Source organism: Penicillium longicatenatum (assembly GCF_028827895.1).
Source record: "Penicillium longicatenatum strain IBT 33135 chromosome Unknown contig_2_segment0_segment0, whole genome shotgun sequence".
Lineage (NCBI taxonomy): Eukaryota > Fungi > Ascomycota > Eurotiomycetes > Eurotiales > Aspergillaceae > Penicillium > Penicillium longicatenatum.
In genome coordinates, this window is record NW_026643120.1 from 6,357,630 (window position 1) to 6,380,227 (window position 22,598).

The window sequence follows — 22,598 nt, forward strand, 5'->3', positions numbered from 1 at the left end:
CGACAAGTCCCTGCAATATCAATTACCCAAGGAGCCCACACATAGCAAGAATAACAGCATCTGTTTCCTCTTCGGCATTGCAATCTCCCACATACCCCAGTCTTCCCATTCCAACCCGAGCCATTATCACCGGCGATTGACCTGGGTTATGCGCAGGGGACGGTCCGAAGACTCGTGGTTCAACGACAGAACTGGCATCCGTGGTATACCATCTGTCCGAATGAGCGACGTTTTTGATGAACACAGCCTTCTGGCTGTAGGATGGTGGCAGCCTCGCAGCTAACTCGTCCCCAGTTGCTGCTCGATTGATCGTCAATGTTGTCCGAACATATGTTCTACCTTCCCATGGTAGTCCTGCTTTGGAAAAGAAGGGCTTGATGTCGAGCGGTCTAACGAAAGAGGAGAATAGCCCCATTAAATCAGCTGTAGAGCCTTGGCGTACGCAACGACAGACCGCCTCCCAGACATGTGCATATTCGTCGAGCGTCAATGCCTCGTCCGCGATGAGGATGACCGATGGCATTGGCTGATGGTCAAGCAGTTGGACGGTTAAAACCGGCTCATTCACAAGCAGAACTGCTGCCTTCGATCTCAGATCAGCCAGGACTCGCTGCCATATCTCTTGGAAAAGCGTTCCATTGATGAGAGAGATGACAAGAATTTGGGGTTTCGAGATGAGGGTGGAAATCTTTGATTCAAAAGGGAAGCACTTGGAAAGGTGGGTTGAGGCTTGAGGAGGTAGGGCAGCCTGCTAGTTGACGTTAATAGAGAACTGAGATCTTGCTAGAGGCAAGACACGAAAAGAACGGACCGGCTGTCTGTGAAGATCCGGTGGGAAAGCGAGGGGCTGGGTGATGGATTGAGGAGATATGAAGAAGAAGCGTTGGAGAAAGTAAAAACAACTAGTCATACTGCGAGTTGAGGACTCGTGTGCTTCTGCGAGCAAACATAAAATTGAAACATGTGACCATGAACAAACAAGAAGTACAATGAAGAAGAGCGGACTGATTCTAAAGATTGCTATGAATCAAAACTTGGGTGGGAATCGTACCGAGACCTGTCGATTCTCTCAATATACTGAAGATACATTGTGAATAACCTCATTTTCCCCGGTAAATCCAAGATCTCGTTTCTCGAACGCATACTGTTGCATAATTCCATTAATACATTTGAGCTCTTAAATCTTAAATCCTCGCCCCTGCATATCCAATCTAAATTCCACTACTCCAAAAATCCCCAAATATTATTCAAACTCTCGGCAAGAGTAGGATGAGCCAAAACTGCATCCCTCAACTTCTGATAGGGAACATTCCCAATCATCGCTACCTCTACCGTACTCATAATCTCTCCACCCCCAATGCCCAAACAAGTAAAGCCCAAAATCAAACCGCTATCACCATCGACAACAGCTTTCATCATTCCCCGCGACTCACCCGTTTCCAGTGCGCGGGCAATGTATGCCATTGGCATTTTCGCTATCTGGATCTTCTTGCTTGGGAACTTTGTTCGAGCTTCTTTTTCGTGGAGGCCGACGTGTGCTAGCTGGGGATCGGTGAAGACTACGTATGGGACTATACGGTCTTTAATTGAGAGCTTAGTTGGCGATGATGATGATGGGAGGATGTTGGAGCGAATAATACGGAAGTCATCGTAGGATATATGCGTGAATGATGGTGGTCCTTTTACATCGCCCATTGCATAAATAGCAGGAGTCGATGTTTCGAGGTACTCGTTTGTGGTGATGTATCCTTTGTTATCGGTGTTGATCCCTGCGGCGCCCGTGTTCAACATGTCTGTATTTGGGATTCGGCCTGTAGCAAAAAGAATGTGTGTTCCTTCGATGGGTTGATCGCTGTGATTGGCACGGTATTCAAGCGTGAATCCGGTAGAAGATGGCGCAATTCTAACGGGATCAGAGTTCAAGTGGACTGTAATTCCATCCTCTTGAAAGATTTTTCGTAGCATATGAGCCATCTCTTCATCTTCGCGTGGTAGTAACTGTTTTCCACGCTGAATAATGGTAACTTTTGCACCAAGTCGGCGAAACAATTGAGCAAATTCGACTCCTATATATCCGCCTCCAACCACGACGAGGTGACCGGGGACCACATCGAGCTCTTGAATAGACGTGGAATTCAAGACTACCTTTTGATCAAGCATGGCGACTCCTTCCAGAAGTGGTGGCGAAGGTCGTGTTCCGGTATTAATGAATATCCTCTGACCCTGGACTGTTCTCACGTCGCCACCAGTATCTTTGTATTGGATCGTTTTCTCGTCCAAAAAAGTCGCTTCGCCTACCAGTGTATCCACGCCAGCATCTTTTAGCTTAGTCTCGCTACCTGCACGGAATGATGTGACAATGTCGCTTTTTCTTTGGCGGACTTTGAGCATGTCAACCACGGCCAGATTCACATCGGCTTTGTGTTCATCAGTCTGAGTGTGTATACCATAATCTAGTCCCTTGCTAACTAGATAGGCGACGCGACCTGATGCGATTAATGTTTTCGTCGGTGTACAGCCTTCGTTGATACAGCTTCCGCCGATATGCTCCCGTTCAATCAGTGCTGTTTTTTGTCCTGCTTTGGCGAATGCGATGGCTAGCGGCGTACCAGCTTGACCAGAGCCGATGATTATATTTTCGTACTGAGTCGTCATATTGCGATAGTTCTTCAGCGATTTGAGAAAAGCTGGTCGACGAAACATCTATTGATTTCAAATTTGCGTCGTTCTGTAGGTTGTTCGCTGTCGGTCGATCGATCATGCGCAGGTTGAGTTATGCTTCCCTTGTCCTGGAGAGCTATTAGCTAGGGAAAATAATAGAATTCATCGATTTGATGGTTCACGGTTTTCCTTTATTGGTTCAAAAGTGAAATCATGAACGTCACGACGGTTTTCCGGGGCGTTACGCAATCCCGTGTTGGCAAGCCACTTAATCAGCATGACGGTCTATAGGAGAAAGTAAAGCCATTCCAGCCTAAAGTCCAATTGATATGTAGCATTTGGTACTGATGACAATAGTGGTGATTCCCTCGCCTCATTATGTATACAAGTTATCTACGCTAAGCAGAGTTTGAAGTACCCCGTGATGATCACTTCTCTACACATTTCATACAATTAAAGTAGAAGTGCTGAGGTCGTAGAATTTTGTATAAGTAGTCAATATTTCAAGGAGATTAGCCCTTCGTGATGACAGATGAAGAAGTTACATCTGAGCCGCGTTTCTTACAGGATGGCTAAATCTGGTTCAATTAAGGAAAGGGAAAGTCAACTCAGCCGAGGTCCGGTATATCCATTCGCATTTATAAACATCTAAGCCCGAAATAATGGATGGAACGCCAAGTGCGGGGGTATTATCATGCTGCGTCCATGTAAAATTCATCTGAGTCCATATCTAGAAAGTCGCTTTCATGTAATCGTAAGAACCGCCAAAAGGCGACGATCCTAGTCCTCTCTCTCAGCCTCAGGCTGACTCTGTTCTTTCGAGAGTTTAGGATTCCGCAAAACAAAGGCTAACGTAATCATTGGCGCGGCGAGACATATTCCAGTAACACAAAGAAGTCTCTGTACGTGCCGGTAGCTAACGATGATAGCACTTCTCTCGGGTGTGCCGATTGGATAGAACGGGACTACCTCGAAAGGTGAATCATAGACCGCATGTGCCAAGGTGGTATTGGACTGGAAAGCCAAGTTGTCGACGAGTGATTTATACAGCGTCTGCGTCCAGATGGCTCCGGATACACATGTTCCGAGGGCGCTTCCGATGTTGAATGAACCGAGGTAGATACCCGTGAGAACGGCCATATGCTCGTGCGTCGTTGCGGCTTGTACAGAGGCTTGGGTTGGGTACGCGAAGAATCCTCCTGCAAGGCCTAGTAGGATTTGCGCAGTGATCACTCCGGCTTTGGAGCCTCCATCGGTGCCACCTCGGAAATAGAGGACTAGACCGTAGGCCATCATGAAGAGGCATGTTCCACAGATAATCAGATATTTCAATCTGCGGGTTCGGTAGATAATCATTCCCGTGATGAGGCCGCTGATTAACCCGAAGAATGAGTAGAAGGATTGGATGCGTGTCGCAGTCGCGACGGAAAAGTCAAATGCAACAATCAGAACTGTATAAAGGTAATCGGCTTGGAGGTACCAGGAGAAATTGAGAAGACATCGGATGGCGAGTGCACTCCATACACCGCGATCCTTCAGAAGAGGGAAAGGCGCGAGGGGATGTCTTGCGCCTTTCATTTCCCAAAAAATGAATACCGGTATACATAAGATGCCGACGATGAGAGGTGTAATTATGAAGGGTGATTGCCACTGTGATTCAGTGCCACCGGCGATGGTGAGTGGCGCAAGGATGAAACCGAAGATGGCGATCATGAGAAATATACCAATGACATCAAGCTGGTGGAACATATCCATCGCCAAACGACGAATGCCAAAAAATCGCAACGGGCTCGGATGATGTTCTAAAGCCCCGGACTTCTGTGCACGCCGACTAGTGTAAAACAAAGTCCAAAGCAGAGGCAACGAACAAACGGTGTATATGATACACCACATACCGATCCCCCACCGCCATCCAGTCTTGCTCAGAACGGTAGAGGTGATATTCCCACTGATCCAAGTATTGATGATAAATGGTGTAGCGGGTAGATAGCTGAAAAAGACGCGCGACCGCATCGAAGTAATATCCGCAATGATAATCTCCACCAGTAGCACGATCCCAGTATACCCCAGCTGGTATAGGACCGTGCCAGTCGAGAAAATCTCGATTGAAGTCGCACAGCTCTCCACCGTTGTACCAATCAAATAGAACACCATCGACACGACCACAAGTTCAAAACGACCGAATACATCCGCGATGCGAGCGGCGGCTGGTTGGGCGGCAGCGGCGATAACACTACGGACCACGTTGACGGTCGCTAGGAGTGAGTGCTCACCAAAACTGGACGTAGCGTATGATTGGTAAGTAGAGCGTACTTGGCTATCCAAGCCATAGGCGTATCCAACCAAGAACACGCCCAGAAACATCATTATCCGGTCATTTTGCGTGAGTGAAGAGTTGATTATTTCGATGCGAGCGACTCCGGGTGATTTGACGGCCAGCGTCGAGGGTCCGAGGAGCGGTTGTGCCTCTCCAGAATCATGCTGTGACGGGCCAGAACTGTTTACGGAGTTTAGGCAGTCATCGTGTTCCGAGGGCTTTCCCACGGTCGCCATTTCAACGAAAAGACCACATGGGAGTGTATTGGTGGAATGTCAACGGTGACAAGGTTCACGGGTGGACTTGGCAAAGGGAATTGGGGAAAATGGGGAAAGGGCAGATCTTCTTAATCTGATAAGATGTGGGATGTCACGGAAAACCTGGACGGGGTTTGGGTCCGATGTCAGGAGGCAAATGGAACTTATGTCAGTTGATCCACTTGGGCATCAACGTCCGACTATCGGCCCCTTACTGATACCAGCTGAAATCGAATACGAGCTCCACATGTGTTACGTTCTTTATCGTTGGCTGAATTGCGAGACCTAGCTAAAGCGTTCACGCTGGGTACCATCCTGGGCTTGCATGAGGGTGCTGCAGGGCCAATGACTTGTCGCAAAGATAAGCCCTCATGCGAACCAAGATGCGAACCAAAAAGTATATACATCTACCCAGCCGTCCCATCCAGTCGAGAAACCAATACTCTTCAAAAGACGAATTTAAGTCCAATCAACCAAGCAAGAAACTGACACGGATGAATCGGGAGAGGAGCCAAGACACAAGAACAACTTGAAAGTGCAACAATCACTTCATGATACAAAGACCACTACCATGAAAAGCTCTCCTCAACATAATCCAGGTTAGACTTGGACTGCCTCTTGCGACATACCCGACGAACATCATCGCTCAAGCTACCGTTTCCACACACAAGCACACCCATCTTACCGATCTGGTTTTCCACTTCCATTCCAACAAGCGTGTCAATATTCGGTCGGCCAGGGAACATCTGCACAGTCGCAGACGGGCTCTGTATTTCCTTGGTATTACGAGGACGGGTCACAAACAGCATGATACGCAGCACCTCACGCCGACGGTCCATGGCTAAGATGCTCGTCATCCAAGGACGGATCCATTCCAGGTGTTCAGGGGACTGAATAATCCACACAAGGGTAACGCGGCGCGTAGCCACCGTGCCATCCGCAAAGCCAGCTACAAGGTGACGGACGAAGGGAACGTGATGGGTGATACCGACACCGCCCGCGAAGAGCATGACTGTACCGTAAGAATCCATGGAATGGATATTACCGTAAGGTCCTTCGGCGAAAGCGCGGAGTGTGATGCGGCCACCCATGGCGTTGGCTGCGCGCTGAAATAATTTATCGGTCATACCTGTACGTCGGCGAACAAGCAGTGAAAGAGTCGTTTGCTGCGGTGCACCGAGTAGGTCTTGGTGGGCCATTGGCAAAGACTTCTCGTCGGACATCTTGTCCTCGTCTTCGCTCCAGCCAACGGAAAATGGGTGCGAGGTCCACCATCCCACTGCTGGGATGTAAAGGTAGATATGTTGACCGGGTCGGAACTTCCATGGTCGGGCGAGACGGAGGGTAATGCGCATGGCGTCACCGGGCATTGCTTCGATGGTGGCCGTTGTGGAAGCGCGACCGAAGTTGCGGTATACGATAATGAAGAGGCGGGTTGCGCGCTTGAACTGGTTAGCGTGTCATGGGAATTTATAGGTTACAGAACTTACCTCAAGTGCCCACAGGATTATCGCACCGAGCAAGTAGTTCTGAGCGGCATATCCATTTAGATGCACCCACAGGAAGCCCATTAAGACAGCGGCGAGGGCGAAGTGCAGGTGGATAAATGTCTCGTAGAAGGCATGGCGAATTGGGGATGGTGAGTGTACCAAAAGCGCGACTGCAACACAGGTAGTCTGCGATCCATGTCAATATAAGTTTTCTTGAAAGGAAGGGCCAGAACTTACAACCAGACCAGCAGTCAGAAAGCTACTTCCAGCAATGTATGAGCCAACGGCACTCCAACTTGCTACAAGTCTAAGTTAGCATAGATACTAGCACTGAAACAGGCATCAACTCACCATCCTGAGCTTTAGGAATCGCCCAGGCAAACGTATGTGCCAAAGCCTCACAAACCACAATACGTCCCAGCCATCGGTGAAGGAGGTTCCACGTATCGAAAGGAACATGAAGCATAGCAATCAAAGGATTGTTCCGGCCCGCCATCAACACAAGTGGAATCAAGTTCACAGTAGCCATAGTACCAGTCCGGTTACGAACGATACCAGCAGCGGTACTTTCCTCGGACGCATAAGGAATAGTAACAACGCAAAGAATAACATTCATAGCAACGACACCGGTAACCAGCAATCCGTGAAAGCGACTGGGCAGTGTACCCATGTTGATAGCCTGTGACAATTGCAATTCGCGGTTGTGGCGGTTCCGGAACAATGGGGCATAGATCAAATGGTTCTTGATCCAGGAGAACTTCTCATGAGCTGGGACGAAATACCGTTGATTGTCATCGTTGAATGTGGATAGTCTTCGTAGGTGGTCAGAGAATCGAACTGTGAGCTGCCAGATGTAGTATGCAGCTGCGGCGCAGCCCAGGGCTAGCAGGGTGTAGCGGGCTAGGTCATCATTGACGGCTTCGTAGAAGAGCTCCATGGAGCTGGAGGAGCCGTGGCGCTTTTCGAATTCCATCTTGCTTATCAGCGAAGCTGCGGGCGAGCAAATATTCGATAGATATCAAGCAGTAGTCTGAATGAGTCAAGCAAAATCCCAGCTGCGTATTCTCTCACAAGACCGGCTTGTTTGAAGGCTGGTTCAAGTTGCTGATTTATTCTTTGCTAGGATGAAACGGTTGAACAATTGCCAATAGCAGCACCAGGCTGCTGTTTGAAAAGAACGAATGAAGAAAAGATCGTGTCGATACCGATATAGTGAACGGCGGCTCGAGGATCAGGGCCTGCCTAAGCGAATGTGAGTGTATCGGCTGAAGAGAATCAAGAAGAGGGATCCTTTGATTTCCCCTCAGATCTACCCAGGGATACCGTCAGATTTTTGCTGAGCTGTTCCGTGGGCAACGCAAGGAATGCTGGCGTCACTCAAGCCCGAAGAAAAGAAGTATAAAACACGATGGAACCAGTCCACCAAAATGATTGTGAGAAAAGAATGCGAACAAAGAAACAAAAAGAAAGAACGAAGAATAAAAAAGTATATTGTTACAGACACAGAGACACAGAGACACAGACACAATCCACAGGGTGGAGATAGATGAGACAAGCCAAGTCCACACTAGGATCAAGCAAATTACTACCTTTACAAAAAGCAGCAAGGCCAGCCGATTCAAGCCCTTAAACCTGGCAGTGAGTTCCTGAACCACAAATGCTATCGATCCGATCGCCGGACTTGAGCCTAGAAAAAGGGCCTGTTGCCGCCAGGTAAACCTTCATAAGCAACATGCGACAAATTGTCATCCCTTCTGGCAATCCCGATCCGCCAATCCAACCGCCCCGCCCAGATGACGCCGCATCTAGGTACCCTCAGACGACAGCGACAGGGCCGGCAGGACTTGGCAAAGATTGTGGCGGGTGCGGTCAGTACGAATGACAGCCATGAAACGGAGGAGGAACTTGAGCCAGCGTTAGCGCCGATCCTTGTCTGGATTCTTGGCGGGCGGCTGGTGGTTTGAGAATTGGTCCTTGCTTCGATGTGCGGGCCAATGCCGTGCGACCGGGGAGATCTAGGGATGTGAGTGGATGTCAGGGGCGTGAAGATTTGGATGACGTCGGGGTAAATGTTGCAGGTATACTGGTTGGTTTCAGTATATGCATGGTCATCTGTTGACTTTGGCTTGGTTGACAATTATGGTTTGGGTGTTTTTCGATTGCTCCACTGATGTTTATTGTGTACGACTCTTCGGTCGGTGGGGAAGACTGCTCCTGCCACGTGACTGTAGCTGTCGTATGTATACCTTCGTACACTATCGCGAGATCAATATCTTCCAGTTTGGAAATTCGTAGCCGAGCTTGGCTCGAATATGCTTATCCTTTGTCGCCCAGGGGTGCATAAGAGGAGTGCACTCTACGGAGACATTCGGATTTGAATCTATGTGGACCCAGACTCCATATATCTATAACGAACTAGCCTCGCCGAGGCTAGTCCAACCCCCTGTTCTTTCTCCTGATACCCACTGGTCAAAATTGGTGGAACTCCCCAGAAGCGAACTTAAACGTCGAGCTTATTATGCAAGACACGCGACCAGTATGAAACGTGCAAATTGCTTAGTTCTCTCCGGCAGGGTCTGACAGCGTGCTTGGCTGCATCCAACTGAATTTTCATGACATGGCCATGTGGCCGTGACACACATCCTGTGAATAACGCTTCTGTTCTTAAAGTTCTTATCGCTGCCTCAGATAAAATGCTTTGAGGCGGGCAGGTACTTGTTTCAGTCTATTTCCATGGCAGGTCAAAATGTCTTGATAGTATGTTTCGTCTACTGCGACCGCAGCGCCACATCTCCGTAAGAGCACCGAAGGCCGGGGCTGGCCATTTGGCCATTTCGGAGTCGGGGATTTGGAAATAATTACTAGGTATTGTCAATCGGAGTAGTCTCATTCGGCTCGATTCAATATGTTCCAGGTAAATGCAAACGTAACAGGTGGCCGAGAGGCAAGCTTCAAATCTATCCAAATCCAAATGAATCATTATCATCACCCATGTGCAGTTATGGTCATAAATCAGAATCGTTCCATCAGGCGCTTGCGGACCGTCCACATACGGGCCCGTTTACCGTACATGTACATTGGGATCGACATGAGTAGAAAGAATAGTTGAATCCCGCCGATGGCAAGATAGACGGTGCGGAAGCCATCCGCATCAAGCCAATCCACAATGAAGAGAGAAAATACAAGTCCGTGAACGATGTCTAGATGAAGAAAAAGATTAGTCAATTCCGACGAGAAGAAGGGGTAGTGCATACTTTTGGTAAAGTTCAACGTCACCAATGCTTCCCCTGCATACTGGCGGTAACTATCCACACAGAAAGTGATGGCAGTCGTACTTCCCAAGCAGCATCCGAACGAGATCACACCAAAGAAAATCGTTGGTACAATCCAAGCATTTCTTAGCTGTGCACTCCATCCAAATCCCATCAACCCAATTGTAGTTGACAATGCGATGGGGATTGCCATTACGAGGCGGAACTCGGGCTCATAAATTCCTCCATTACGCCGGGTGAGAAAACGCACAACCATATCCGACACTTTGCCCGCTACTGCAGTCCCGAGTAGGCCACCGACAAAGGGCGATATGTAGACCAGACCCGTCTGAAGGGCAGTGAAGCCATAGCCCTCATCGTTTTCGAAGACCTTACCCACAGACTCCGAGATCACAATGAGCCATCCAACAGAGAGAGCGTAGACGACAGCGGACCAAAGAACAGATGGGTAGGCGTATAATACAAACGGCCGCATAGCAATCTTAAACCAGTTGTCACGGGCAATTCGCCCATTCCATACCTTAAGTCGCTGAACGTAGGGGACCTTTGGGCGGTCACGTAGTCGGTTCGTGTATTGTAGAGTAGAGGAGAGATGAGCACTGGTTTCACGAGACTCAGTGCGTGCAGGTGAAATGGCCACGGGGCGCGCCTCTTCCGCCTCGCCGGGGTTCCTATGAGAGGCTTCAATGTGAACAGATTGAAGCGGCTGCAAACCACCACTTTGTTCAGGATTGGGTTGAGATGGCTCGGAGTGGACCTGAGCATCACTGGGATCTCCAGCGTGTGGATAGAAGTAATCTCCATTTCCTTCTGGCGTATGTTTTTCGTTGGTCGGTAGATCGTTCGCAAATCCAACGTGAGCATTTTTATGCTTCCTCTCAGTCGGCGATGCTGGATCAATGTCATTCGGTGACGTTGGTTCGTCAGGAATCTGCACATGAGGACGACGTCCTCTGAACCCGTGGGTCATCAAGTCGGAAACAGTTCGATGAGCATGCGGACGCTTGTGCGACTTTCGAGGGCGCGGAGTCCGATCCCAAAAGGTTTCTGGGACAAAGAAAAACAACAGGACCAAAAAGCCACCGACGATGATAGACACAATCCAGAACACCCAACGCCACCCGAGACTACCAATTACAGCAGCACTGGCGAGGGGAACCAAGTTCTTTCCACCAAGCAATAACAGCGTGTAAATGCCGACTCGATAGGCCCGCTCATGTAAAAAGTAGATTTCCGCAATGGTAGCCGACGGGAGGCATTCCACCGGGCTCACCGCAATACCTTGGAAGATCCGAGCAATCACCAAGCTTGGGTAATTCGGGGAAAGAGCGCACCAGATTCCCGATAAGATGAACAGAATCGCACTGAGGAGATACACAGGGCGCTTTCCAAACAAGATTGCAGTTGGGGACATGATCACCGATCCGAGGCCTAGTCCCAGCATATAGAGGCCCGTTGTGAACGCTACTTTCTGTTGAGTCACTCCGTACGTAGCTGCAACTTCGCTGAATCCAGCGGCTAGAATGGTGGTCATGCCTCCTCCGATCAAGCAGTAAAAGCCCAAGGAGATCAGCGCAGTGTCTCGTTGCCATACTGGCCAGTTGAGAGGATCATTGACGGAATCATCAGGTTGGGGATCTAGGACAATTTGCCCGTCCGCCGTTCGTTTTTTCTGTGGGACTGGGTTTCGCGAAGATGAGCGTGAAGAGGGCTGAATGCTCGTGGGAAGCGATGAGGCCGACATCCGTTGCGGCTGGTGCCGCATTCCCAGAGGTTCATTTCGATCAGAGGCGAGAAGAAGGACGGTTCCTACACCAGAAAATAAGGTCAGGGTTAGGAGATTCTACGAGTCATGGCAAACTAGACCACTTACCAGGTACTTCGTCCGTCTCCCTATCACTAAGAATGCCCAGGGTTCTTTTTGGGCGATAGATAGAATCCTCATTTTCTTCCCGGTCGCGATTGGGCTTGTTCCCGAAGACCCGCCTCCATCGTGGCATGGTACTTGGACGTGTTTTTTCCATCTCGCCCATCGATGTAGGGGATTCGTCTGCAGAAGACATCTCTGCTCCAGGGGTTTGGGTCGCTTATAAGGATTCGGGAATAAAGGCGCCAAGAAATGGCGCCACCTTTTGGAGAGGGTAAGAATAAGCCTGAAAAAAGGGAGCTCAGTAGACCGAGCTCTAAGACAAAAGAGGGTCGACTTGATCTAACAAAGCTTGCTGTCTCTGCACCGGCGCACTGAGGGAGTAATCACTGCTTGCGATAGAGTCCAAGCAGCGGCTTCAGTGAAACACAACCCATAGCGTGGTGGAGAGGAGCGCGATGTAAGTCAGGGAGGAAGAAAGAGCGGTATCCAAGTTGATCCAAGAAATAGGTGCAAGCTAAGAAGATGTCACGGGAAAAGAATCACGAATGATCGGCCGTTTATGCCCATGTGGCTCCGATGACTGGGATGCGGGGCCCAATCAGGCGGTGAGGAGCTCTGGCACTAAACTCAAATAGGAGATGACAATCAATCTACCTAAGGATGAGCAATACTGAATGCTTTCGCAATGACCTCGAATGTGTTGTTCTTGAGAAGTTATTGTCAAGCCGATGCAACGGTGCATTTCGGGATCTGAAAACGTCCATTTTCGGGACCGAGCGTAGCGCGGATGGTGTCAGCGAACATGCCTACTGGTCCCGGCATGATGATCGGATCCACTTGACGATCATCAAGATAAGGTGCGCAAGAGGAAAATAGGAAGGACAATCAAAATACTCCGGACACGAGGAAATGCACAACCATGCATGCGCACGCCAAGCACCTTGTACTACTTCTATCACGCATGCGGCCATAAGGCCCGCTATTTCGCTCAACAGCTTTGACCGCTATCTTCATGCATCAAAGAGCTTTTGTTTACGGGACCCTTCCTTGTCTGAGATGTCGGTCTACTCAGATTATTGCGAATATCCCAGCTGACTCGGATCGTGTGTAGTTTGCCGTCATCGTGCAGCCTCCCGTGGGGTGAAAACGCCCTCAAAGGTTAAAAGTTCCAGTGAGGCCAACCGCTCGGGCTCATGTTGTCGTCATGCGGATCTTTGGGTCCCAACGGCGGCAAGACGCGGTCTCAGTCGACAGTTAAAGTTGATCGCAGCGGGGTTTGGCACATGATACTCTCCAGGCTTGGTGAGATGTTTCTAGTAGACAATCTACCGATGATGAAATAAGTGTCCACGGGTATGTTCGTGTTTGGGCATGTTTCAAGATATTAGTCTATACTTTAAATTATTTTAGCCGACATGGCCTTTCAAACTACGTTTTGTCCACTGGTGTAGTTCTCCATATCACCCCGCCCTGTTCTCCAAAGAATGCCAACATAACCCCACAGGGTCACAGGTACTCTCCAGTCTATAAATTGATGGGCCCCAGACATTTGGAGTAGAACCTTGGAATCCACGCGGTTTGACTCTTTGGTCATGAATCCCATTCTGCAATTTCAAAAATGGCTCAGATTTGTAGGGGCTATCTTCATGCCCAAATTCAAGGCACCATTCAGGCCTAATTTACACATTTACATTTGATTCCTAGTTTCACATGGGAGTTGGTCGCGGCAAGTGTTCAGGTGCAGGCAACATGTTAAATATATTAATAACTTCAAAATGAGTCGGCCTTTCGCGACTGTAGGAATGTTAGGGGCCGAATTATTATCAATCAGCACAGAGCTCGGGGCTTGGCATTATATCCTAAAGCGGCAACTCCGAGGCCCGAGAACTTTTAACTCCATGGCAGCCTCGCATATGTACTGAACGTCTCGCTCAATATGAACTTTGCAGGATCATTCCTCTTTGATCTAATAGTCAGAATTTGCATACTTATTCAGGACCGACCGTGGACTGTTCAATGGAAACAGCTACTACCACGTGATTGTGTGACCTGTCCTTTGTGCTGCAGCAATTCAGGATTACCCATCACTGACTTACGTATTTTGGCTGCAGCCTTGCAGAGGGGCCAGAAATTAAAGACCAAAAATTTCCCAAAACCACACAGTCACAGCAGTCATCATGACCGACTATCCAGATTCGCTCTCTCAGGGCGAAGACGCGGATCAATCAAGAGTGGTACAGCGGCGGAGACGACCCCCGCTCTCTTGTACAGAATGCCGACGACGCAAATTGAAGTGTGATCGATCGCTGCCCTGCGGACAATGTGTGCGTTCAAAAACTGCAGACTCGTGTGTCTTTGTTGGTCCTCAACCAGGACCGACTCCAGAATCAACTTCACGGCGCATGTCACCACCAGTATCACGGATGCGTATTCCTAATAGTTCTGAAGACCCAGCCACGAGCACGGGCAGCATGTTTGTCTTTGATTCTAAAATGGGCCCCCGATCCGATTCAAATCGGGTGTCGAAACGCAGTCGCCCGGACGAACTGCATGAACTTCGACACCGGCTGCGTGTATTGGAACATGCGCTAAACAAGCCCAATAGCAATGTCCTCCAAACGCCCGAAACTTCCATCGGTGATGTTTTTTCGGATGCGGAAACTTCTGCTATGGATGCTGCAGGAGTAGATGATCGTGTCCGATTTCTCCCGGATTGCAGCTTCCGGGGGAAGAAAGGAAAGACAAGGTACTTCGGTCGCAGTCATTATACCACCACTGTGTCATTTGTGAGTGAGGTTTATCGAACTCCCCTTCCCCCAAAATATCCACTAACTGAGAAACTAGTTTCAAGATATTGGATCCTTCCTTCGGCGGGGTCATCATGCTGTCAAGGATAAAGAGTACTCCGATATGAAACGCTTCAAGAGCGAGCTTTGGTCCCGTGAGAGCCAGGACCATCAACGAGCATTTCGAGACCAGGCCTTCCGACTTGAAGAAATGGTCCCATCGCGCAAAGTAGCGGATCAATTGGTTCAGTTATATCTCGATACATTCGAGACTACCTACCGAGTCCTGCACATCCCGACCTTTTTGGAGCAGTACACGGCATACTGGAACCGGCAACAGGAACCAGATCTGGGATTTGTAGCTCAACTCTTGGCCGTTCTCGCAGCCGGAAGTTGTTTTTATCTGCCAAACCCTAACGCCGAAGGAGATCAGCGCGATGTGTATCAAAAGCCCGCAATGAAATGGATCATGGCGGTGCAGTCGTACATCTCATGTACCTTTGTGAGTCCGCAACTCAATCTCAGCATGATTCAGACGCAAACCCTTCTTTTGATCGCTCGTCTCGGGATCGCCAATGATGGAGACGTGGCATGGGCCTCCGCAGGATCGCTGATTCGATCTGCCATGACGATGGGACTGCACCGGGACCCGACTCGATTTCGGAAGAAGGCCCGGCCATTTTGGTGTGAGCAGCGCCGCCGGCTTTGGACCACGATTGTGGAATTGGATCTCAAGATTTCTTTGGATCGGGGTGTCCCGCCTTCTGTGGATCTAGACGAATCTGATTGCGATGCACCCTGCAACTGGGACGACAATGATTTATCTGAACGGATGGAGACCAATCCCGCACCTCTTAGTACAGCGACATATACCCGGAGCTTTTACCAGGTCCTGCTTTCTAAGACGTTGCCTCTGCGCTACCGCATCGCGAAGAAGATCAACACCCTGCGATTCGATCTATCATACGACGAAGCGTTGCGGATAGGCGAAGAGCTCCTCCGAGCCGTGCAACACTCGCAGTCCTTGTTTGAGGATAACGCGCTCGGGGTGAACCCAGTGGACGTTGCCAAGCATAGATTCGCTCAGTCCTTACACCTCTTCGTCATGCGCAAGTTCCTCCTCGCGCTCCACCGACCTTTCTCGCTCAGCGTGGTCCGATTGCCCAAATGTTCGTATTCGCGAAAAGTGTGCTTAGAGGCCTCGCTCGAGATTCTCTCGCAGATGGAACTCCCGAACCCAGCGGACTCCGTTCTATACCCCCATATCACACAGCTTGGCAGCGGTATGTTCCGGGACGAGACGTTTCACGCCGCCATCACAGTTTGCGTGGAGCTATCCCTGCAAGCCCACGAGATGGGCAATTCGACCGGTCCAGCAATGGACGGAATGAACTCGAGCGTGCTCATGAGTATGGTACAGTCACAACAGAACGTTATGCTGCAAGCAGTTGAACGAACCTTGGATGATTTCGGCCGCCGCATCGGCCCTGGTGGTAATGGATGCAAGCCATACTTCTTCTTGACCATCATCTTGGCTTCTGTCCAGTCACGAATCAAGGGCGAGGACCCTATGGTGAATGTGGAAGCTTGCTCTAAGAAGTCCGTTCGCGTTTGCCGTGGTGTGTTGAATGGGCTGGCCTATTCTGATGCTTTGGCTAGTGCCCAGCGTCCACCTGAATCGGTATGCTTTGCTGATTTCGGTCTGCGTTTTGCGCCTACTAACATTTTCTTTCAGAATGATCTGAGTCCGGCTGCTATGGGAGGCCCTACGCCGATGTCTGGGTCCTCGATGGAATTTGATCCTATTTCTCTTCTTTCTACCGATTTCGGTGACTTTGCGGTAAGTCTCATATTATGAATTTTGGATGGGTTGTATGCTGACTTTAATAGCCTATGGATCTAGGAGCTTGGGTTGAGGGACTTGACCCTGGTGGTCCGGAATTATGGGATAATGATTTCTTTGGTAGTTTACCGGCGATTTAAAAGAGATACCCTGTTTAATATGGCTTTCCGACTCGCATTTGGTCAATCAAAAGCCCACTTTATCAATAATTGACTTGATTTCCGACCTGTGACAAAGGCAGGATACTTCTAGACCTTCATGCAAGTGCATAAAATGTGACCAGTTCATTGTACTTTGGTAGAGCGGAGGTGTATATTTTCAAAGGGAGTTCAGGTCAATTCCCGATGACTTAACCAAGGGTCACACAATTTGATGTCATAATTGGCAGAATTGACTAATTCTACTTTGAAAACATTCATTCCCGACCTTAATTATGTCCACCTCTCCACTGATCCAGCCCTCATCAAATCACTAATCTTTGGTGTCCAGACCGTTTCGATGAGGTAAGCGCCTCGGGGCATGCGCAGGAGTGTGGAGACTTTCGTTCGGTCGCAGCCAAGCAGAGGCTTTCTGTTAATAATTACGGACCCGCAGCGACAGATGTGGAGCCGAATGATGGAACGGAAAATGGGGAAGTCAAGATGAGGAACATGCAACGGAAAAGAAACATAATCAGGGGTATCGAAGATGAAGTTCAGCATTGATGGAGTCGCAGTTGATGCTGTAAGGGAGAGGAGATAAAGCGATGCAGATGAGATGATGGCCCTGCAGTAAGATTGCGAACAAGCGGAATGCAGAAGTACAGTGTATAATGCGGAGGGAGGAACAAAACCGAGGCCCAGGGATTCCAGCTGTTTCTCTCCGAGTTCTTCCTCTACCCCTTCTAATCTCCACCCATCCATTCTTTGCCATCTTTCCGTCCTCTCATTCCTTTCTTTTCATTCCATCACATACACATCCATCACAATGGCGGCTGCTCGCTCTGCATCCCGCGCTTTCTTGCGCTCCTCCTCCGTCCGCCCTGCCGCGCGCTCGGCTCGCTTCGCTCTCCCCGCTCAAATCCGCGCCTCGACTCGCCGCGGATATGCCTCTGAGGCCCCCGCCGGCAAGTCCTCCTCCTTCGGTATCTGGGGTATTGGTCTGGCTGTTGCCGGTGGTGCTGGTGCCTACTTCTACCTGAATGGAGAGGCTGCCCCTAAGGGACCTTTCGTCCCCACCAAGGCCGACTACCAGAAGGTGTACGATGCGATTGCCCTTCGCCTCGCCAACGAGACCGACTATGATGACGGCAGCTATGGCCCCGTAAGCATATTAATCCCATCCTAGATTTCTAGATCAGCGCTGACAATGTTCTCATCCAGGTTCTTGTTCGTCTCGCCTGGCACGCTAGCGGCACCTACGATAAGGCTACCGGTACCGGTGGCAGCAACGGTGCCACCATGAGATTCGCTCCTGAGAAAGACCACGGCGCAAACGCTGGTCTCAAGCACGCCCGTGACTTCCTTGAGCCTATTAAGGCCCAGTTCCCTTGGATCACATACTCTGATCTCTGGACTCTGGCTGGCTCCGCTGCCATTCAGGAGCTGGGTGGTCCCAAGATCCCCTGGAGACCTGGCCGTGCGGACCGTGATGTTGCCGCCTGCACACCTGATGGCCGTCTCCCTGATGCCTCTAAGGATCACCGCCACATCCGTGATGTCTTCGGTCGTATGGGCTTCGATGACCGTGAGATGGTTGCCCTTTGTGGTGCTCACTCCCTTGGTCGTGCCCACACTGACCGCTCTGGATTCGATGGTCCTTGGGACTTCAGCCCGACTGTTTTCACCAATGAGTTCTTCCGTTTGCTCGTTGAGGAGAAGTGGAACCAGCGCAAGTGGAATGGCCCTGCTCAGTTCACTGATAAGGGTACCTCCACTCTCATGATGCTGCCTACCGACCTTGCTCTTGTTAAGGATAAGGCTTTCAAGCAGCACGTTGAGCGTTATGCTAAGGATAGCGATGTCTTCTTCAAGGAGTTTGCTGATGTTTATGTCAAGCTCCTGGAGTTGGGTGTTCCTTTCAAGAGCAAGCCCGAGGATCGCTTTGTTTTCGAGACTTCTGAGTAGATGATGACATGGGAATTGGCCTATGCGTCGTGAAACTCAGGAGTTTGGCACGGTTGATATACTTTCTTTTTGATTTTCTTTGATATCCGAAATCTTTGGTCGGTCATATAGATTTAGATCGTTCCTATAAGACATTGTTCAATTTTGTGCCTTGATGAGTAACTTGAAAAAGTGTCAGTAGATTCCTGAGTAACTGTCAGTCAGGGATAGAATTGTCATCCTGCCCTCTGTTAGTCTCTTCCCCAGTTGTATGGTGACTTTAATTGAATATAACGGGCATCAATACGTCTCTGTGAAGTATTCATAGCCCTTTAAATACTTGTCCTTAGAAGGTAGTAGCTGGAACCCCGCATTTTCATCAGTCCGGGGTTTGAATATACGAGTGGTTGGACCTCTTCGCTTAAATCAGGGCATCGGGATTGAAACCTGGGGTTACATAGCCACCAATGACCGTCTAGACTAGCCCCTGTTCATTCGTTTCTACGTCCAAGCTCAAATTCCAGGGTCAGGTGTTTTAGTTGGAACCAAATCCGATTGGTGAGCAAGGCTATATAATATCATACAAAGACTTTAACAGGCTGCATTCGTTCATTATCCCTCAAACTTCCAACAATGGATGCATTTACAAGTCAACATCTCGCTTCCACAGCCGGACGAAAAAAAAGCCTTACCAAGTTCCCACGCGGTAAGCAAAAGATTAGTCAAGCCCACTCCGGCAGCAACAGTACGCTCAAATGCCTTTTGAAGCCCATCGAATAACATCCACTCAGTCCCCGACCCCTCATGTATATGACCAAAAACATGTAGCCGTGGCCGAACTTGCCACAGCGCCTGTAATAGATAGGGACAACCAAACTTCAGTAGGTCACGATGTGCAAGTGGTGGACCATGGGTAATAAGCATATCGATTCCATCGGGGACTAAGCCGCTCCATACATCTTGATTGCGAGGGTATTGAAAGGCCCAGTTGCCGTGGCGGGTAGATTAAGGACTTCCGTAGACTCTGAGTTGACGATCATGGCAGGGAATGGTTACTGTCGAGTTTTCTAGGTAGATTATGTCGCCCCAATTCAATAGGGCTCGCTCTGAGGCTGCTTGGCCTGATTGATCATCACGTCCTGAATCGAGTAGTAGCTCGTGGTTGCCTGCAATAACGATTCTGGTGGGATGGGGTAGCGTGTTTAGCCAGGTGAGTGCGGCTTGTAGTTCCTGAAACGATCCAGATTGTGTGATATCACCTGCGTGAATGAGAATATCTCCATCAGGAATCGTGGGTTAGCTGTTGTGGGTATCGGAAATACAGACGATGGCAATAGGGGTTGTGAGTGGTGTAGCTGGGATTGGTTTATGCCAGCTGTTAAGCATTTGTGTGAGGAAGATAAAAGGCCGTGCTTGGAAGTCTTGCCATCGGCTTGGTCGCTGTCGATGAAGGAGCTCGTGGGGACTGGACATGATCTAGACTCGAGACTATCAAAATAAGCGTTGATGTGAGATACTAGTCTGCTTGGGATTCACCTTGTTGAAGTTTTGCCTCGATTCTCTAGATCTTAGACATCTTAATGGAGAGAGTCGACGTCGCCGCTGGAAGAAAAGACAGTCTTTGCTGACCCATATACGGTGGTCCAAAGTTAGATACGCCCTGTGTTGGTCGCCACGTGACGAATATACTCCTTCTTTACACACGATGAGCCCATGGGGCATTGCTTATCAAAATTGAGAGTAATATTATCGAGAACGTGCTCATGCAACTTCTTCCTTTCACTGAGCTACCCAAATAATGATACCGTCTATGGCTTCAGTATAATCTCATCAACTTGCACAGTATCCGACCCAAGACTCTGTAAGTCTATAATGCCCCCAAAGACAGAAGACATCGAGTTGGCCTTGGAGGATTCGTTGCTTCCTTGCTGTAGATCCAGCAGAACAAGGCACCTTCGTCCCAGAACACCATCTTTCATATTTATCAGATGCAATGGCAACAACTGGGCATGACTAAGGAGCCCATCCTTTGCAAATGCAACTTTCCGGCTAGAAACAATCTTCAACCCATCATCGTCCTGTCGATAATGGCGGAACCATGCAGTACCCTCCTTTGACGGACGGTAAACATTGGTCCCCTTTTTGGCAGCAATCTTGATCTGGTGATCATATGTGTAGCTCAGAGTGGGTAGTCCTTCCGGAGGATCGAACTGTTCCACAGCAAATGCGTAGACGGGAAGCAATACTCCATCCACAAGATCAGTCCACTTGAAGCCTCGTGCGACCGACTCATCATTCTCTTCCTTGAAGTTCATCTCCGGGAACGGTAGACATAAGATGATCCATTGATACTTGTCGAGAAGCGCCACCAGCAACCTTCTTTTGATTTCGTCCATAGGAGCATCATATGTAACCTCTATATCGGAGATCCCCAATGCCCCAAGTAAAGCCCAACAGGAATCCGCAACTCTACTATATTTTCGTTTTTGCTTGCCTGCGAGGATCTCCAGGGGGCTCTCCCTCCAGAAACCCACGAAACCCGATCTGAGAAGTGTTTGCAACGATTGACTGAGCCAGGTCTCGGGCAACTCGGAGCACGTATAGGCTTCTTTAGGACTTGAGTCACCGAGAGGTGGCTCGTGGCCTTCCGATTTGATAAAATACCCCATGGCCAGGTATAAGGCCAGTCGTCTAGTGGGTACCGTGAGATCAGAGACAGTGGCTCGGTCACTTGTCCAAAAATCAGGCCCTAGGAGGGCGTTACCTTGGCCATCAATGAGGTCGGTTTCATCCAACAGTACACCTTCTTGTAATGTCCAGTCTGAGCCTAGCCAACGCTCTTGTGATCGGGCAACATCAAATTTATCCGCCACTTGGTCAATGTACTTCTGCATCTCTGCAGGTGTACACATAGTGTCTAACGTTGGTAGAGTGAGTAGCTCTTTCAAAACCGAGTCCCCTGCCCATGAGGTTGAATGTAGCCAGACCATGCTTTTTCGCTCCCGCTTATAGATAAACCTATGCCAAACGCCAATCATGAGTCTCTTTCAAACCCCAGTAATCGTGGCCAATACTTACTTCTGCTTCCCGATTTCTTGGCCTTGGACTTCCAGAAGTTCTGGGCTCAATGGTCTCATGCCCTTGCCTTGCTGGGGGATGCACATCCAGTCCCACCAAATGTAGCGACATCCGATTTTTCTCATGATATCTCTTATCTCTGGAAGTTTCCATCCTTTGATCCCTGGCACATCCCAGAGAAGACCCTTTGGTGGGTTAGGGGCAGGATGGCCTTTGTCAACGATGTACCCCCAGGTATATGATACAACGCCATAGCCTGGATAGGAAAGTGCCTCCTGTGGAACCTCGGTATAAGGTATACTCTCCCATTTCTCTAGATCCACAAGCCATCGTGGGTTTTGGGGGTCGTTGACAGGTATAGACGTTGAAGTCATGCTCGCATCAATTACGGTAATTGGATTGGAGACTCGGGCCTGGTCTCGAGGTATGAACTTGAATATGATAAAGCTAAAGCCCAGGTGGAAAAATTTCTCTCAACTATTGAAATTGTCGGTGTGTTGACTGCAACCTGCAAGACTACGTCATGCACCTGTTTTCCACTGAGGTCGTGTTCACTTTTGCTTGGATTGGCATGAATCATTAGGCTCGCATATGTGCAGTATGTAGCAATGCCTACGCCGTTGGTTACACAGATCCACTTGATGCGGAAGTTCTAGTGAATGAGCGGAGAGATCGAAAAAATAAATCCCAACAATTATTTGTACCCAAGTTTTGCTATATGTCCTTCTGTCTTGCTAGCTGTACAATCATTAGAGGTACTGTAGTTGCCTTTCCACAAGGTATCGTCAGCCCATCTCGAGGTTTGCTTGATTCCTTAAACATGAATGGCCACCTTATACATCTTGGTAGTAAGCTCGAATTCCAATCCCAAGAATCTCAGACCAAACTATAACTTCTCCCGACGATCCAAAGTCAATTCACCGTGCAGCCACCGCTTGTT

At 49.2% G+C, this 22,598-nt stretch overlaps 8 protein-coding genes across 8 annotated transcripts; 2 read left to right on the forward strand and 6 right to left on the reverse strand.

The window, feature by feature from the left end:
* Positions 1-22: 22 nt before the first annotated feature.
* Positions 23-523, reverse strand: N7484_004894 (uncharacterized protein; the record flags this gene model as incomplete). The annotated part of the gene is made up of 1 exon (XM_057115314.1): positions 23-523. The coding sequence occupies one exon, from the start codon at positions 521-523 to the stop codon at positions 23-25; it is 501 nt and encodes a 166-aa protein (XP_056975454.1).
* A 698-nt stretch (positions 524-1,221) lies between these two features.
* On the reverse strand, positions 1,222-2,655 carry N7484_004895 (mercuric reductase; the record flags this gene model as incomplete). Its single annotated transcript, XM_057115315.1, has 1 exon — positions 1,222-2,655. The coding sequence occupies one exon, from the start codon at positions 2,653-2,655 to the stop codon at positions 1,222-1,224; it is 1,434 nt and encodes a 477-aa protein (XP_056975455.1).
* Positions 2,656-3,441: 786 nt separating this feature from the next.
* Positions 3,442-5,214, reverse strand: N7484_004896 (uncharacterized protein; the record flags this gene model as incomplete). Its single annotated transcript, XM_057115316.1, has 1 exon — positions 3,442-5,214. One exon carries the CDS (start codon positions 5,212-5,214, stop codon positions 3,442-3,444), a length of 1,773 nt encoding a protein of 590 aa, XP_056975456.1.
* A 587-nt stretch (positions 5,215-5,801) lies between these two features.
* Positions 5,802-7,698, reverse strand: N7484_004897 (ferric reductase family protein; the record flags this gene model as incomplete). Its single annotated transcript, XM_057115317.1, has 4 exons — positions 5,802-6,677; positions 6,726-6,911; positions 6,963-7,024; positions 7,077-7,698. The coding sequence occupies 4 exons, from the start codon at positions 7,696-7,698 to the stop codon at positions 5,802-5,804; spliced, it is 1,746 nt and encodes a 581-aa protein (XP_056975457.1).
* Positions 7,699-9,737: 2,039 nt separating this feature from the next.
* On the reverse strand, positions 9,738-11,997 carry N7484_004898 (putative MFS transporter; the record flags this gene model as incomplete). Its single annotated transcript, XM_057115318.1, has 2 exons — positions 9,738-11,806; positions 11,871-11,997. 2 exons carry the CDS (start codon positions 11,995-11,997, stop codon positions 9,738-9,740), a joined length of 2,196 nt encoding a protein of 731 aa, XP_056975458.1.
* A 2,047-nt stretch (positions 11,998-14,044) lies between these two features.
* N7484_004899 (uncharacterized protein) lies at positions 14,045-16,636 on the forward strand (the record flags this gene model as incomplete). Its single annotated transcript, XM_057115319.1, has 3 exons — positions 14,045-14,653; positions 14,712-16,493; positions 16,544-16,636. The coding sequence occupies 3 exons, from the start codon at positions 14,045-14,047 to the stop codon at positions 16,634-16,636; spliced, it is 2,484 nt and encodes an 827-aa protein (XP_056975459.1).
* An 826-nt stretch (positions 16,637-17,462) lies between these two features.
* On the forward strand, positions 17,463-18,601 carry N7484_004900 (peroxidase; the record flags this gene model as incomplete). The annotated part of the gene is made up of 2 exons (XM_057115320.1): positions 17,463-17,798; positions 17,831-18,601. The coding sequence occupies 2 exons, from the start codon at positions 17,463-17,465 to the stop codon at positions 18,599-18,601; spliced, it is 1,107 nt and encodes a 368-aa protein (XP_056975460.1).
* Positions 18,602-20,388: 1,787 nt separating this feature from the next.
* N7484_004901 (uncharacterized protein) lies at positions 20,389-22,032 on the reverse strand (the record flags this gene model as incomplete). The annotated part of the gene is made up of 2 exons (XM_057115321.1): positions 20,389-21,598; positions 21,659-22,032. The coding sequence occupies 2 exons, from the start codon at positions 22,030-22,032 to the stop codon at positions 20,389-20,391; spliced, it is 1,584 nt and encodes a 527-aa protein (XP_056975461.1).
* Positions 22,033-22,598: the final 566 nt, after the last annotated feature.